The sequence below is a fragment of the Trichomycterus rosablanca genome, chromosome 14, assembly GCF_030014385.1.
Source record: "Trichomycterus rosablanca isolate fTriRos1 chromosome 14, fTriRos1.hap1, whole genome shotgun sequence".
Classification (NCBI taxonomy): Eukaryota; Metazoa; Chordata; class Actinopteri; order Siluriformes; family Trichomycteridae; genus Trichomycterus; species Trichomycterus rosablanca.
In genome coordinates this window covers 21479651-21494419 of record NC_086001.1, presented here as the reverse complement: position 1 = coordinate 21494419, position 14769 = coordinate 21479651, and the positions used below count along the sequence as shown (strand labels likewise).

General features: G+C 41.8%; 3 protein-coding genes and 4 non-coding genes across 7 annotated transcripts in view; 3 read left to right on the top strand and 4 right to left on the bottom strand.

Moving 5' to 3' along the window:
• The window catches only part of LOC134326199 (zinc finger protein 850-like), a gene marked incomplete at its 5' end in the record, with an annotated part of 94905 nt that overhangs the window by 68542 nt on the left and 11594 nt on the right, over positions 1-14769 (bottom strand). The window lies entirely within an intron of this gene.
• Positions 1572-1645, bottom strand: trnan-auu (transfer RNA asparagine (anticodon AUU)). Its single transcript has one exon. It is a non-coding gene; the product is annotated as a tRNA-Asn (tRNA).
• Positions 2907-2980, top strand: trnai-aau (transfer RNA isoleucine (anticodon AAU)). The gene has a single exon. It is a non-coding gene; the product is annotated as a tRNA-Ile (tRNA).
• On the top strand, positions 7057-7128 carry trnaq-cug (transfer RNA glutamine (anticodon CUG)). The gene has a single exon. It is a non-coding gene; the product is annotated as a tRNA-Gln (tRNA).
• On the top strand, positions 7455-7526 carry trnaq-uug (transfer RNA glutamine (anticodon UUG)). The gene has a single exon. It is a non-coding gene; the product is annotated as a tRNA-Gln (tRNA).
• On the bottom strand, positions 10090-11158 carry LOC134326090 (maternal embryonic leucine zipper kinase-like). Its single transcript, XM_063008295.1, has 5 exons — positions 11124-11158; positions 10933-11031; positions 10717-10794; positions 10485-10583; positions 10090-10369 (listed from the first exon to the last, which is right to left on the bottom strand). Exons 1-4 carry the CDS (start codon positions 11130-11132, stop codon positions 10494-10496), a joined length of 276 nt encoding a protein of 91 aa, XP_062864365.1. The 5' UTR covers positions 11133-11158; the 3' UTR covers positions 10090-10369; positions 10485-10493.
• On the bottom strand, positions 12320-14435 carry LOC134327006 (serine/threonine-protein kinase NIM1-like). The gene is made up of 8 exons (XM_063009096.1): positions 14429-14435; positions 13778-13874; positions 13600-13690; positions 13474-13521; positions 13242-13390; positions 12808-12925; positions 12626-12711; positions 12320-12508 (listed from the first exon to the last, which is right to left on the bottom strand). The coding sequence occupies exons 4-8, from the start codon at positions 13514-13516 to the stop codon at positions 12320-12322; spliced, it is 585 nt and encodes a 194-aa protein (XP_062865166.1). The 5' UTR covers positions 13517-13521; positions 13600-13690; positions 13778-13874; positions 14429-14435.

Genomic DNA, 14769 nt, shown 5'->3' with positions numbered 1-14769 from the left:
ATGGCAAGATGCATTATCATCTTGAAAAATGAAGTCATTATCACCAAACATCCTTTCAACTGATGGAATAAGAAAAGCGTCCAAAATTTCAATGTGGACTTTGGCATTTATTGAAGACCATCTCCCCTGTGCCTTTACCCGACATGCAGGCCCATATCATCAACAACTGTGGAAATTAACATGTTTTCTTTAGGCAGTTATCTTCATAAATTTAATTGGACAGACACCAAACAAAAGTTCCAGCATCATCACCTTGCCCAATGCAGATTCGCGATTCATCACTGAAGATCACTTTTATCCAGTCACCCACAGTCCACGATTGCTTTTCTTTAGCCTACTTTAACCTTGTTCTTTTCTTTTTAGGTGTTAATGATGGCTTTTGTTTGGCTTTTCTGTATGTAAATCCCATTTCTTTTAGGTGAATTCTTACAGTTCACTCACAGACATTGACTCCACTTTCCGGCCACTTGTTTCTCATTTGTTTTGTTGTGCATTTTCTGTTTTCAAGACATATTGCTTTAAGTTTTCTATCTTGATGCTTTGATGTCTTACTTGGTCTACCAGTATGCTTACCTTTTACAACCTTCCCATTTTGTTTGTACTTGGTCCAGATTTTAAACACAGCTTACTGGGAACAACCAACATCTTTTGCGACATTCCACAATGATTTATCTTTGTTTTATAATCCTCTCATTTGTTTCAACTGACATATCTTGTGTTGGAACCATGATTCATGACAATCTGCTTTGTGCAACAGCTCTCCGAGGTGTAAGCACTCTTTTTAAACTGAAGAATAATTAGCAAATCTAATCTGCTGCAGATGTTTTGTTTTTAAACTGCAAATTACAGAGTGATTCCATAATTTTGTTCTCAGATTTGAGTGATTCCATATTTTTTTCCTCTACTTGATCTAAAAAAAGCAATTGTGACTGACCACAACTATTATATTTGTTTCTTTTTTTTTTATTGTTTCTTAATGCCAGAAGGTTGAAAAATGATAGTTTTGTGGCATGTCTGTGATTTATTTTTTTTCTACAAAATTAAACAATTGACAGAACATCTTCCAAGAGTGGTGATTCCATAATTTTTGCCAGGGGTTGTAATACACATCTAAAAGGTTTTGTGGGTTCTTATATGTGTGAACTATCTAAACTATATATTTCTTAAAGTTCTTGACTGAGCTTAATGCCACCAACCAGTGACTGAAGCAGATACGACTCAGGTTCTGCACACAGTAAGTAGTGCTGATACACAGAACCAGCCTGCACACCAGAGGGGCTCAAAACATCAAGTTTTCACTCATTAAATCATGTTTGTGAACTTTGTGGAATGAATGTAGGATTTGTACGTGTAGATTCTGGGTTTTAAGAAGTCGAGCTACTGTTAATATTTTTCCCCAATTGAACTAAACCTGAATTGATGTTTTAATTGTTCATTAAGACTTCACTAAGAGTTATTACCATCAAGCAAATGTAAAGCATATTTCTATATGAAGAGCATCTGTTTCCAGATAATATACACTGAGGTTTAATTGTCTGATCATCAGACATGGTTGTGCAATAAAAGACACTCGTCCCTGGGTGGGCTTGAACCACCAACCTTTCGGTTAATAGCCGAACGCGCTAACCGATTGCGCCACAGAGACACGTGCACAGCTAACAGCACAGCTGTTTCGTTGGACGGTACACACAAAAAACCTAATCTCTCTCTATACAGGCTCACTGTGGAGGCAAATTGGTGGTTAAGTGGGCGGGTCTAAACTGCTGTAGGCTGAACGAATGTACCACAATACAGTATAGTTTAGATAGAACACACATATAAGAACCCACAAAACCTCTTAGATGTGTATTAAGAAAGTCTGATCATAAGAAATGACTAGACAGTGATGTCTGAAGTAGGACTGAGATCTCGGATCATTAAAATAACATGAAACTGCTGCATTTCTGGTGCAATAACAAACAAATTCAGTTAGGAGCTGCTAATTTCTGTGCAGAATCTCAAATGGTTTTTGTGCTGCCATGTAGCTGGTTGAATGGAGTTAGTGTAGAATTATGTACAAAGATCTAAAGAGTGAACAGCTTAACTGGCCGGTTAGCTCAGTTGGTTAGAGCGTGGTGCTAATAACGCCACTGTCGCAGGTTCAATCCCTGTACAGGCCACACCAACTTTATTGATTGAAGTTAGCATGTTTGAAAGAGAGTCAGGTGAGCATGTGCTGCATATCAGGACTTTCTAACCTGAGTAATTTAATCACTGAAAGTAAGAATATCACCCTGTTCTTCTACCATCTTTAATTCTGGCTTCATTTCACCTAATGAACGTGGCATAATCTTTATAAATGGTTACAATCAATTTTGTCAATGGCAAAAATAAATAAATAAAAAGAGAACTGCTGTGTAATTAGTGAATTCTTGCACTGCACATGGCAGAAGACTAAAAGAAATGTAGACCGTGTAGAATAAAAGTATTAGGAAAGTATGAGGTTAAAAGCATCAGCTTTTATTTATTCTTAAAAGAAAAATACATGAACCTCAGTCATCTCACACGAAGATCTGTTCTGCTCAACAACAGTAAAGCTCTCCATCGTTTCTGTGTGGCAGCTCCATAACTGAAGGGCGGTCAGTGTAGAATTGGGTATGTGGGTATATGCCCTTGTTATGCCCCTGAGAGAGGGAATTATAGAAAATTATAAAAAGGAAAAAGACACAGGACACTTCGAGTACTGTTCACAGCCGCATCACTTTATAATGATACAGGTGCTGCGGGTGCCCTCTAGTTTTCCCTCCCCTCAGTCCTCGCACTGATCGATGCGCAGGCTCACCAATCGATTACAGAGTAAACAGATGGCATTCTATTTTTCTTTTATGTTGTTCCCTTAAGTGCACCACACCCTGACCTTGTACATCGGCCGGTTAGCTCAGTTGGTTAGAGCGTGGTGCTAATAACGCCAAGGTCGTGGGTTTGATCCCCATATTGGCCACACCCACTTTTGGACTTAAACTAACAAACAAGTGAGACTTCTCTAACTAGCAGGTCCTATTAACCTGGGCTTCAAACGTTGTCATTCTGGTAGGACAATAAAATCGATATACTACTTTTTATTCAATGTATTTAACTACATAGTGTTGTACAACATTCCATGTGTACTTAATACTTTTGTATTTTAATACTTGCAAATTTGAATACTTGCATACTTTAATACTTGATTACTATAATACTTTGCATTAATATATATTGAGCTGCTGTAATAAATGATCTATCTATAGATTCATTTAATTTTATCTGTAATGCTAGTGATGGGCTATCCTAAACTATCTTTAGGAAGGTAGATATATCTAGCTTTGGGGTTGTTGAGGCTAAATATTCATGACTGTTGTAATGTTGCTACACAGTCACATTATAAATCCCTTTTAAAACTAATGTTTGATATTGCAGGGTCTGATGAAGACACTAAAAATCTGATCCGGTGGAGAGTGGCCAACCAGGCTCTCTTCACTGGAAAACAGAATGCAGCGGTTCGAGGGTTTGAGTAAGTGACTGTTTGTTTGACGTAACAAAATTTGTGTTACATCTTATGCATAATATTAATTACAAAGGGTGGTATGAAAACAAGTTTTAGTATTTACGTTTTTCAAAGCATTAAAAACTTTTAATGGCTAAACTTTTTTTGAAGCAGTGTATGCTATATACATTAATAACTGTTATGTGCATTATATTGTAGAGGCTTTGTGTTGGAGAACCAAATGCAGGGGAAGGTGACTCCCACTTATGTGAAGAAGAAGTGGGAGAACCTCAAACAAAATTACAAAGTAAGCTTCGTTTGTTGGTAAGATCTTCAGTAAAAATATCAGAAAAGATTTATAATACAAGTTAAGGTCCTTGTACTGTGTTTATGAATCTTGTAGGAACTTAAGTGTCCACCTACTGGGGTAAGTACAGAGGGTGGTGAAGCAACAGCAGCATCTTGGAAATGGTATGTGGATATGGATGAGGCAATAGGTGGGAGACCATCAATTAGCCCACCGACCCTTATTTCCTCATCTGGCCAGGATGCTGCTGAAGCTTCACCATCCTCGAGAAGCATGGAAACCCCAGCCAAAAAGAGACGAGGGGAGAAAGATTTAGTTGCGTATCTGAGGGAGATGGAAGAAAGGGAAAATGAGAGGGAGAGAAGATGGAGAGAGGCTGAGGAGAGGGAGGAAAGAAGAGAAAGGGAAAGAATAGAACAAGAGGAGAAGAGAGAGCAAGAGTGTGCTGTGCTGTGGTGCTGAGACAGCTGCAGCCAGATGCTTTCTTGCATCTTCACCTGATGTAATGTCATTTATTACAGGCTCTGGTTGGTGAACATGTACCTCTGTTAATTCTGGCTCAGTGATGTCTCCATGAGCGATACAGAGGTTGTGGAGCACCGCACAGCATGCAACAACCTCCGGGGCGAAGACAGGGCTCACCTCAAGGGCTTTAAAGAAAATGGAACGCCATCTTGTCTTCATCATTCCAAAAGCACTTTCCACCACATTCCTGGCCTTGGACAGTTTGCTGTTAAAACGAGCCTGTACAGGGTTCTGCACAGGCTCTCGATAAGGGGGTCAGGAGCCGGATGGGTTTATTAATGCAGGGATAACCCCCATCCCCAAGAATGTATCGTCCTGCAGGTGGGTATAAGCCCTCTTTATACACAGGGCTGTTCTTTAGTATCCTTGCATCATGAACCGACCCAGGATAACCAACAAAAATGTATCTGAATTTCCCCAGGTGGTCACAGATGGCTTGAAGCTGAATTGAGTGGAACAGCTTCCTGTTTAGGTAGCACTGTGCGTTGGCAGACGAAGGTTTTATTCGAATGTGGCACCCATCAGTAGCACCAACTGCCACTCTAAAACATTCGGATCCGGCCAAGTGGGCAAACCCAGCTCCTACACACTCCAGTTCATCACCAGTTGGTAGGGTGATGATCCTCCTGACGAGCCCTCTGACAGCCCTACTCATTTTGTGCACAATGTCGTGCACAGACGATTTTCATTGTAGTAGTCTAATCATGGTAATGTAGTATACTGTTGCTAAACAGGATAGCAGTACTTACATTATCTCTGAGGTAAAAAATCAATAACTTTCTTAGTTCTCTTCTGTGATTTACTACTCTCTGCCGTCTCAGTGTGGAGTCGGGATACATGACTATAGATTAATCAGTATGTGGCGCAAATAAAGACGATAAATACCCAAAATTTTGGCGAGTGGAGCTTGAAATAAGCATGCGGTCTGTAACTATGGTCACTTGACATTGGTAAGATGGCGGACGTAGTACGTACGGGTGTTGTGTGCATACTGCACACTTCTGTACTGAAAGTACGTACTTCTTTACCGGCCGAGTGGTGCATACTTCCTCCAATCTAGTACGTACTCAGTAAGTATGCGATTTCGGACACAGCCTAAGTCTGTTTCTGTTTCTGTTGATTATTTTGAACTTATTTTGTTTGTAAACTGTGAATTAGTTCTTAATCTGGTCGTGATGTTAGTGAATTAAACCTACATCTCTGTGATGGTCTGACCGATGAGCTGTCTGTCCTGATACACTGCTTAATTTAATGTCTACAGAAACCAAAAGGTCATTCTTCCACTTTGGACAGCCAGTCTGCGATGGATATTCAGGTGGATATTTGTGCTTGTAGGACTGTTGTTTACTGGATGTTTTTCAGTTGCTCATTTCCAATATTTCTGTTGGACTACACGTTGTTGTTGTGTCTCATATCCGTTTCATCAAAAGACATGGTTGTGCAATAAAAGACACTCGTCCCTGGGTGGGCTCAAAACACCAACCTTTCGGTTAACAGCCAAACGCGCTAACCAATTGCACCACAGAGACACACGCACAGCTGTTTCATTGGACGGTACACATGGGTCACATGACTTGCTAACTTTTACAGCAGGGTAATTAAGTTTGGCAAATTGCAATAATCACATGTTTCTGACCTGAATGAGAGGGGCATTAAAAATAACTCACACTTGTCAGAGACAACGTTTGAAGCCCAGGTCAATAGGACCTGCTAGTTAGAGGAAGAGCACTTGTTTGTTAGTTTAAGTCCTAAAGTGGGTGTGGCTCGCACAGGGCTTAAACCAACGCCCTTGGCGTTATTAACACCACGTTCAAACCAACTGAGCTAACCAGCATGTACCCACAAACACGATTCTACACTGACAGCCCTTCAGTTATGGACCTGCCGCACAGAAACGATGGAGAGCTTTACTGTTGTTGAGCAAAACAGATCTTCGTGTGAGATGACTGAGGTTCATGTATTTTTCTTTTAAGAATAAATAAAAGCTGATGTTTTTAACCTCATACTTTCCTAATACTTTTATTCTACACGGTCTAAATTTATTTTAGTACACAGTTCAGTTAGCAGCTCCAAATTGTGGTTATCACCCATATCCTTTGCTGTGTGGGAGTGGGTTTTAGCTTTTTTTTGCCCTGAAATGAGTTTTTGCAACTTGGGATATCTGACATGTTAACTACCATCTATTCATCCAGCTTAAATACCATAAACACTACGTTAAACATGTGGAGTTAATGGTGTAATTATTAACCTTTGTGCTGAATTGTTTATCTTTTGTGCTTCCATGGTGTAATGGTTAGCACTGTGGATTCTGAATTCAGTGATCCAAGTTCAAATCTCGGTGGGACCTGGCTTTTTTTAGGTAAAAACACTGTTATCAATGCTGAGTAGAGAATAAATAGTGTTTCACATATGACTGCTCTATGCCAAATTAGAACAAAAAAAGTGGCAAGTCATTGTTTACTTAGTGCCATTTTCCAACAGTGGAACGTTTTGTTGTGATTTTGATACTCGGGTGGCAATGTTTAACTAAAATTACTTTTATTTAGTGTTTAAAACTTCTAAATTACCTCAGTTTTTTCTATTGATTTCAGTCAATTATATCAATCATGTAGTTTAAATAAGTTGAGACGTAAAAGTAAAGTCTGAAGTTGTGTTTAGTTTTCTTTTTTGTTTAATTTACTCAGCAATGGCTAATCATTACGTTTAGTTTTCTTGGTGTCAAGGTTCCATGGTGTAATGGTTAGCACTCTGGACTCTGAATCCAGCGATCCGAGTTCAAATCTCGGTGGGACCTTACTGCTTTTATTCGAGGCCCGGTGTGAGCTCCAAGATTGGGAAACATTAGCAGTTTCAGGATGGTAACATTCAGCGCATGTGCAGTACAACAGAGCGTCACAATTGCTTGTGCTAGTTTAGAGTCACCTTAAATGACATGTTAATTTCCATCCATTCATCCAGCTTGAATATCGTAATAGCACTAGTAGTGTTATAGTGTTCCACATGTGACTGCTCCATCCCAAAATATAATCGCTAATCATTGTTTACAGCGCCATCTAACAGCCAACTTGCTCTTAAATGACTAATTATTAACTTTTGGGCTTAAGTAAGACCTCACTGTGTGGTTCCATGGTGTAATGGTTAGCACTCTGGACTTTGAATCCAGTGATCCGAGTTCAAATCTCGGTGGAACCTGGTTTTATTTAGGTAAAAACACTGTTATCAATGCTGAGTAGAGAATAGTGTTCCACATATGACTGCTCTATGCCAAATTGTAACACCAAAAGGCAAATCATTGTTTACAGCGCCATCTACCGACCAACTGGGTCCTAAACTTAACTCAGTGCAGTTTAACAGTGGAATAGTTTGTTATTTTGATACTTGGGTGGCAATGTTTAACTAAAATTACTCTTGTTTACTGACTGAAAACTTCTAAATTAGCTCAGAATTATATCAATCACGTAAGTTAAAAAAATCTGAGATGTAAAAGTAAAGTCTGAAGTTGTGTGTGTGTGTGTGTGTGTGTGTGTGTGTGTGTGTGTATTTTTCTTTTTGGCTTTGACTCTGGATTTGTGTCCAGAGTGCTAACCATTACACCATGGAACCACACAGTGAGGTCTGACTTAAGCCCAAAAGTTAATAATTAGTAATTTAAGAGCAAGTTGGCTGTTAGATGGCGCTGTAAACAATGATTTGCGATTATATTTTGGGATGGAGCAGCACTCCACACTGACAGCCCTTCAGTTATGGAGCTGCCACACAGAAACGATGGAGAGCTTTACTGTTGTTGAGCAGAACAGATCTTCGTGTGAGATGACTGAGGTTCATGTATTTTTCTTTTAAGAATTAATGAAAGCTGATGCTTTTAACCTCCTACTTTCCTAATACTTTTATTCTATACGGTCTAAATTTCTTTTAGTCTTCTGCCATGTGCAGTGCAAGAATTCACTCAATTACACAGCAGTTCTTTTTTTTTTTTTATTGCCATTGATGAAATGGATTGTAAGCATTTATAAAGGTCATGCCACGTTCATTAGGTGAAATAAAGCCAGAATTGAAGATGGCAGAAGAACAGGATGATATTCTTACTTTAATTGATTAAAATACTCAGGTTAGAAAGTCCTGACACACAGCACATGCTCACCTGACTTTCTCTCAACCATGCTACCTTTAATCATTAAGGTAAGGGCGGCCCATATGGGGATCGAACCCGCAACCTTGGAGTTATTAGCACCACGCACTAACCAACTGAGCTAACCGGCCAGTTAACCTATTCTTCCTTTAGATCTTTGTACATGATTCTACACTAACTCCATTCAACCAGCTGCATGGCAGCACAAAAACCATTTAAGAGTCTGCACACTTTCAGTGAAGATTAAAGCAAAACATCACAACGAGAAATCCTGACTTCAATCAATTTCTTTGAGGAATAACAGAAAACTTGAGTGACGTCCCATTCTTAATCCACCGGGTTTAATATGATGTTGGCCACCCTTTGCAGCTATAACAGCTTCAACTCCTCTGAGAGGCTTTCCACAAGGTTTAGGAGTGTGTTTATGGGAATTTTTGACCATTCTTCCAGAAGTGCATTTGTAAGGTCAGACACTGATGTTGTACGAGAAGGCCTGGCTCACAGTCTCCGCTCTAATTCATCTCAAGGTGTTCTATCTGGTTGAGACCAGTCAAGTTCTTTCACACCAAACTGGCTGATCCATGTCTTTAAGGACTTTGTGCTTTGTGCACTGGTGCGCAGTCATGTTGGAACAGGAAAGGGCCATCCCCAAACTGTTCCCACAAAGTTGGAAGCATGAAATTGTCCAAAATCTCTTGGTATGCTGAAGCATTAAGAGTTTCTCTCACTGGAACTAAGGGGCCAAACCCAACTCCTGAAAAACACCCCCACACCATAATCCCCCCTCCACCAAACTTGTACAAGTACTGTTCTCCTGGCAACCGCCAAACCCAAACTCCATTGAATTGCCAGGTAGAGAAGCGTGATTCATCACTCCAGAGAACACGTCTCCACTGCTCTAGAGTCCAGTGGCGGCATGCTTTAGTCCATGTGCTTGGTGATGTAAGGCTTGGATGCAGCTGCTTGGCCATGGAAACCCATTCCATGAAGCTCTACACACTGTTCTTGAGCTCATCTGAAGGCCACATGAAGTTTGGAGGTCTGTAGTGATCGACTCTGCAGAACGTTGGTGACCTCTGTGCACTATGTTCCTCAGCATCCGCTGACCCGCTCTGTCATTTTACGTGGTACCACTTTGTTCCCAAACGCTTCCACTTTGTTATAATACCACTGACAGTCGACTGTATAATATTTAGTAGTGAGGAAATTTCTCGACTGGACTTGTTGCACAGGTGGCATCACAGTACCAAGCTGGAATTCACTGAGCTCCTGAGACCGACAAGGCGAGGTGCTTGGTTTTATACACCTGTGGCCATGGAAGTGATTTGAACACCTGAATTCAATGATTTGGATGGGTGAGTGAATACTTTTGGCAATATAGTGTATTTTGTAACTGGACCTCATGTATTATAAAATGGTTGTTAATAGTTTACTGTCTCTTTAGGAGATATGAGTTCATGAAGTTTTAGGGTAACGATCTCAGGCTGCTCTGAGTGAGCTGACAGTAGGTCTGTATCTTCACTGGTGAGTTCAGTGTTCTGTAACATGTCGGGAAACGTTGTGTTGCTATTGTGAAAATAAACATCCATCCACCTTCATATATTCAGTGAGTTTATTTATTTATTATTTAATGTTATAAGATTTTGATGCTTGTTGATCCTGGTCATCCATGTTCTACACTTCTCATACAGCTGTGTGGATCAACAAGGGCGGCACCTCAGTGGAGTTCCTCTAACCAGTCACACACAGATACCCAAAATGCATCGTTCTGGTAAAAGAAGAGAGAGAGAGAGGATGGGTTAGAGAGAAACATCTGCAACAATCACTGAAATGTGAAATTGAGATGTAACGTGTCCTGATTGGACGGCTCCACCATCGTCCCTCCTTGATGCACCGACGACGTCTCCTGTTAAATAAAACAAGAAAAGATGTAAGAACATTCCAGAAGCTGTAGTGTTTGGACAGATGAGCATGTAGAGCAGCGTTTATCAGGTAAAATGCAGTGATTGTGGAAATGTTACCTGGATTTCTTACACGTCCGCTCGGCTACACACTGGACTACTGCGCTGCTTCCTTCTCAAGAGCAAAAGATACGTAGCTGTAGTCTGATCAAACTTCCACTGCACACACACACACACACACACACACATCTCTATTAGACGGAGCACAAGAACCTCAGTATTAATAAATATGTGTCTACATTTTAGCATCTGTGTTGATGCAGATACAACTACTGAAATGTATCTCAGACACCAGCTGCTTGGTGCTTTGGTTGGACTGTCTGAACATCACAGCCATCTCGGTGATGCTCTCCTCATCTAGATGATCCAGCTGAGACACACACACACACACACACACACACACACACACAGAAACAAATATATGAGTATGTGAGATAATAAAGATACAATCTTCTGTACGGTGGATCTCCATCATGTCACTGTACTATGTCTAGGGTGGATGTTGTACCGGGCATGTGCTCTGCCATTCCACAGGGCTGCTGTACCCCTTCATTACCCACTCATGATCCAGCAGATGCTCCACCTTTATACGCCGCTCTGGAACCACCTACAGGACAAGATACAAGAACTTCAGGTGATGAAGCCCACAGAGAAACACACACCCGCTTTGCTCACATTAAACACACAATAAACCCACACCTGCAGCATTTCCTTAATCAGCAGTACAGAACCAGGAGACAGCCAGTCAGGAGTGTCATAATGTCCTTTCTGAGGAAACACAGAGCAAAACAATCACATCTGATCAAAGAACATCACCACAAGCCGTTACTGTTACTTTACTGTATGTTTAACATGCTGCTGAGCATTAAATAATGGATTCTGTTTCATAATCATAACAAGATGTGTATGCTAATGGTGTTTCATTGTAGTTTCAAGACCTACAGTGATTTGTTCATGGAGCTCCACAAAAGTGTCACCATCGAACGGGAGGTAGCCACACAGCATGTCATATAGGACAACAACCAAGCTCCAAACATCTGCCTAAAACACACACACACACACACAAATTAATTGTCTTTTTTAATCATGCTTTACCCTGGCCAGTCCCCTCATCCAGACCTTATAGAATAACTCATGAATGGGGCTACAGAGGGGACTGAACACCTTGGATTTGGAGACTTTTCAATTGAAGTTTATCAGGAATAACCTGGGGACACACCCCACACACACCTACCTCTGCACCATGATAGGGTTGCGCATCAATTATTTCTGGTGCCAAGTAGGGAGGGGTTCCACAGCCCTCATCCAGAGCAGTACCCAATCCACCCTACATAAAACAGATTTCTATCAACCAAAGGTCCAACTGTTGACTCGCATCTGCAACACAACACACAAACTGAACCAGCATGGCTCTGTGATGTCCTGTTCATCTAACTGATCACGGAAACTAATTGTGGACACCATGTGTGCAAGGCTTTATTAAAGCATGATGGATGGGGGTAAACACACCACCTTACTAGACTCTCTGAATGGCACGCTTGATTTAAGTATACACTACAGTCTTAGGAGAGAAACGAACCTCTGGTTTGGCACAGAGACCAAAGTCGATGAGCTTGATGTTATTCTTCTCATCCAGCATCATGTTTTCCTGAGAGTAAAAATAAAACACGTCATGTCCAAGCACTAACAAAGAAAGAGCACAAAGTATAAGTGGAAACCGTTTGGCTGACGCACTGGCTTAAGGTCACGGTGGGCGTATCCCTGGCTGTGGACGTAGGCCAGCGCCGAGACGATCTGACGGAAGATCCTGCGCGTCTCCTCCTCCGACAACCTGTTGTTATTATCGATGTGGTCGAACAGATCTCCACCCGGACAAAACTGGAGGAGAGAGCGAGTCAAGTGAGCAGCAAATCATCGTAAATCCAGAGATTGAAGCAAATCTGATAGTTTCCAACCACTGATGGTACCTCAAGCACCATGTAGATCTGGTCAGCAGTCTCCATGACTTGGTACAAGCGGCACACGTGCTGATGATTGAGGCTCTTCAGGGCTTCAATCTCGATCCTCAAATCGGACAACTCATCCTGCAATGGGGATTAAACCGGAACAGTTTTATGACTTTTCAAATCAGAATTAGAAGAACCAAACGTTTGGAAACTGAGACACGTCCGTCTTTAACAGACGGTTTTGCTGAAACTAACCCCGAGCTCTTTCTTCTCCAGGTTCTTGATGGCCACTGGCTCTTCAGTCCGAATGTGCCTGCCGAGCTTGACCGTTGCATAACCACCTGAAGAACGATTGAATTTAAAAAAAGTCAGGTTTCAAAAGATGCACATCTGTGTTACACAAAGGCAGAGACACGACTGAAAGTGGTACCAGTTACCTGATCCAATGGTTTCGTGAACCTCATAGCACTTGTGCAGCTCGGAGACGTCCTCAACCACACGTGACGTTCCCTCTGAGATGTCGTCCGTCTCGGGTACAGTGCATGGCACCTCAACCTGCTGCCCACAAGAGACATGTTATTATTATTACTGATTTGGCCTCTTCTTGGCCTCTTGTTTAGCCTCTTCAGAAGGTTGTCACAGGTATCTGGAGCCAAGGGAGGAACCAGGGGAGGATCCGTAGAGCCAACACGACCATTGAGGAGGTCCCACAGATGCTCAATTGGGTTCATGTCTGGGGCTAAGAGGAATCCAGGGGCCAGGGTGGTACTCAGAGGTCCTCCTGACCCAATAAGGTCCTGGTAGGTCATCACAGGTATCTGGAGCCATAGGAGGATCCAGGGGAGGATCAACACAGCAAACTGATACTCACCTGGTTCCCATCTGCCTTATGGTCTCCTTCATAGACTGAACCGCAGTCTTTCTTTCCCAGCAGCTCTCCAAGGGTGTATTGGCTGTCCGGGTTCATGTTGGTCGTCTTTTCCTCTTGACCTTCTCCGTCGGTGGTTTCTCCTTCAGCCTCTTCAACACAAGTATCACCAATGATGCTCCATGTGTCATGTGGACCAAAAATAAGGGTCTACATAAAGGTTCGGCGTACTCACCCTTGTTCTCGAGAGCATCACAGACGACTTCTCCAGAACTCATCCCACCTACGAAGCCCAAGGGTTAAATATATAGTCACTAGAGTTCAATAGTGTGGAACTCTAACGTGGTGGTGTTAAGGTTACCTGGAGCTTCGGAAGACACTTGTGGTCCCTGTGAGTCTGTCTGCTTGCTTGACAAATCTGATTCCGAATCGTTCTTGTACCCGTCTGATTCCTGCTGATTCAGACGCATTAAACTGGTGTTACAGAGACGAGAACTGATCCCCTCCCCTCCTGGAGTATAGTGGTAATGATAATTCACCTCGCTCTCGACTGTTTCTTTACTCTGAGTCAGGTTCTGAATGGCGCTGATCCACGCCCGTCTACCTGCCTCACAGTCGGCCTGGAACGTACAGCTCCTGTACACACACGGTGATAGATACAGATTATATAGGATGCAGACAGACAGACAGATTGAGTAGATAGATAAACAGATAGATAGACAGACATTCAGACAGACAGATGGATAGACAGATAAATAAATAGTCTGTCTATCTACCTGTCTGTCTGTCTATTGATTATCTATTTATCTATAATCTATCTTCTTGTCTATCTGTCTATTCATCTGTCTATCTAGCATCTATCTGTCTGTCTGTTTATTGATCATCTATCTATCTGTCTATCTGTTAGTATGTTAGTCTGTCTATCAATCATCTTGTCTATCTATCTATTGCCTGTCTATTGATCATCTATCCGTCTGTCTGTCTATCTATCTGTCTAATATTTGTCTGTCTGTCTATTGATTATCTATCTGTCCATCTGCCTATCTATCTGTCTATTGATCATCTGTCTGTCTGTCTATTGATTATCTATCTGTCTATTGATCATCTGTCTGTCTGTCTATTGATTATCTGTCTGTCTATTGATCACCTGTCTGTCTGTCTATCTCTGATGATTATAGATCTGGACTTACCTTGTGGGCGTGTCCACGTGGAAGCAGAAGCGGCGCCCGGCGTCCTCTCAGCTCTGGACCGAACAGTGCTGCAGGTCTTCAGCCAGCACCGTGAAGTCACGCTGGGGGAACAGAACATAAAACCTTCTTATTTATACAGTCGATGATATAAACGCTGGTGAAATCGTCCCAGACGTAAACACGACGGGGGGCGGTTTGGGGCGCAGCCCGGCACAGAAGTCGACCTCTGCTGTGATGCGCCTGAATTATGAGGGGCGTAAGACTGCGGTGCATTATGGGTATTTCACAGAGTCCAGGAGAGAGCTGATTTAGATCATGTAAAGTCATGTGACCTACCTTAA

Excerpts from the sequence above, each read along its gene's own strand:
- LOC134327006 (XM_063009096.1), bottom strand. The coding sequence starts at position 13,516 with ATGAGTTCTGGAGAAGTCGTCTGTGATGCTCTCGAGAACAAGG. Across the intron at positions 13,391-13,473 it reads TGATGCTCTCGAGAACAAGG|AGGCTGAAGGAGAAACCACC; the intron begins GTGAGTACGCCG and ends CTTGTGTTGAAG. Across the intron at positions 12,509-12,625 it reads TGGAGAAGAAAGAGCTCGGG|GATGAGTTGTCCGATTTGAG; the intron begins GTTAGTTTCAGC and ends TCCCCATTGCAG.
- LOC134326090 (XM_063008295.1), bottom strand. Across the intron at positions 10,795-10,932 it reads AATGGCAGAGCACATGCCCG|CTGGATCATCTAGATGAGGA; the intron begins GTACAACATCCA and ends TGTGTGTCTCAG. Across the intron at positions 10,584-10,716 it reads ACCAAAGCACCAAGCAGCTG|TGGAAGTTTGATCAGACTAC; the intron begins GTGTCTGAGATA and ends GTGTGTGTGCAG.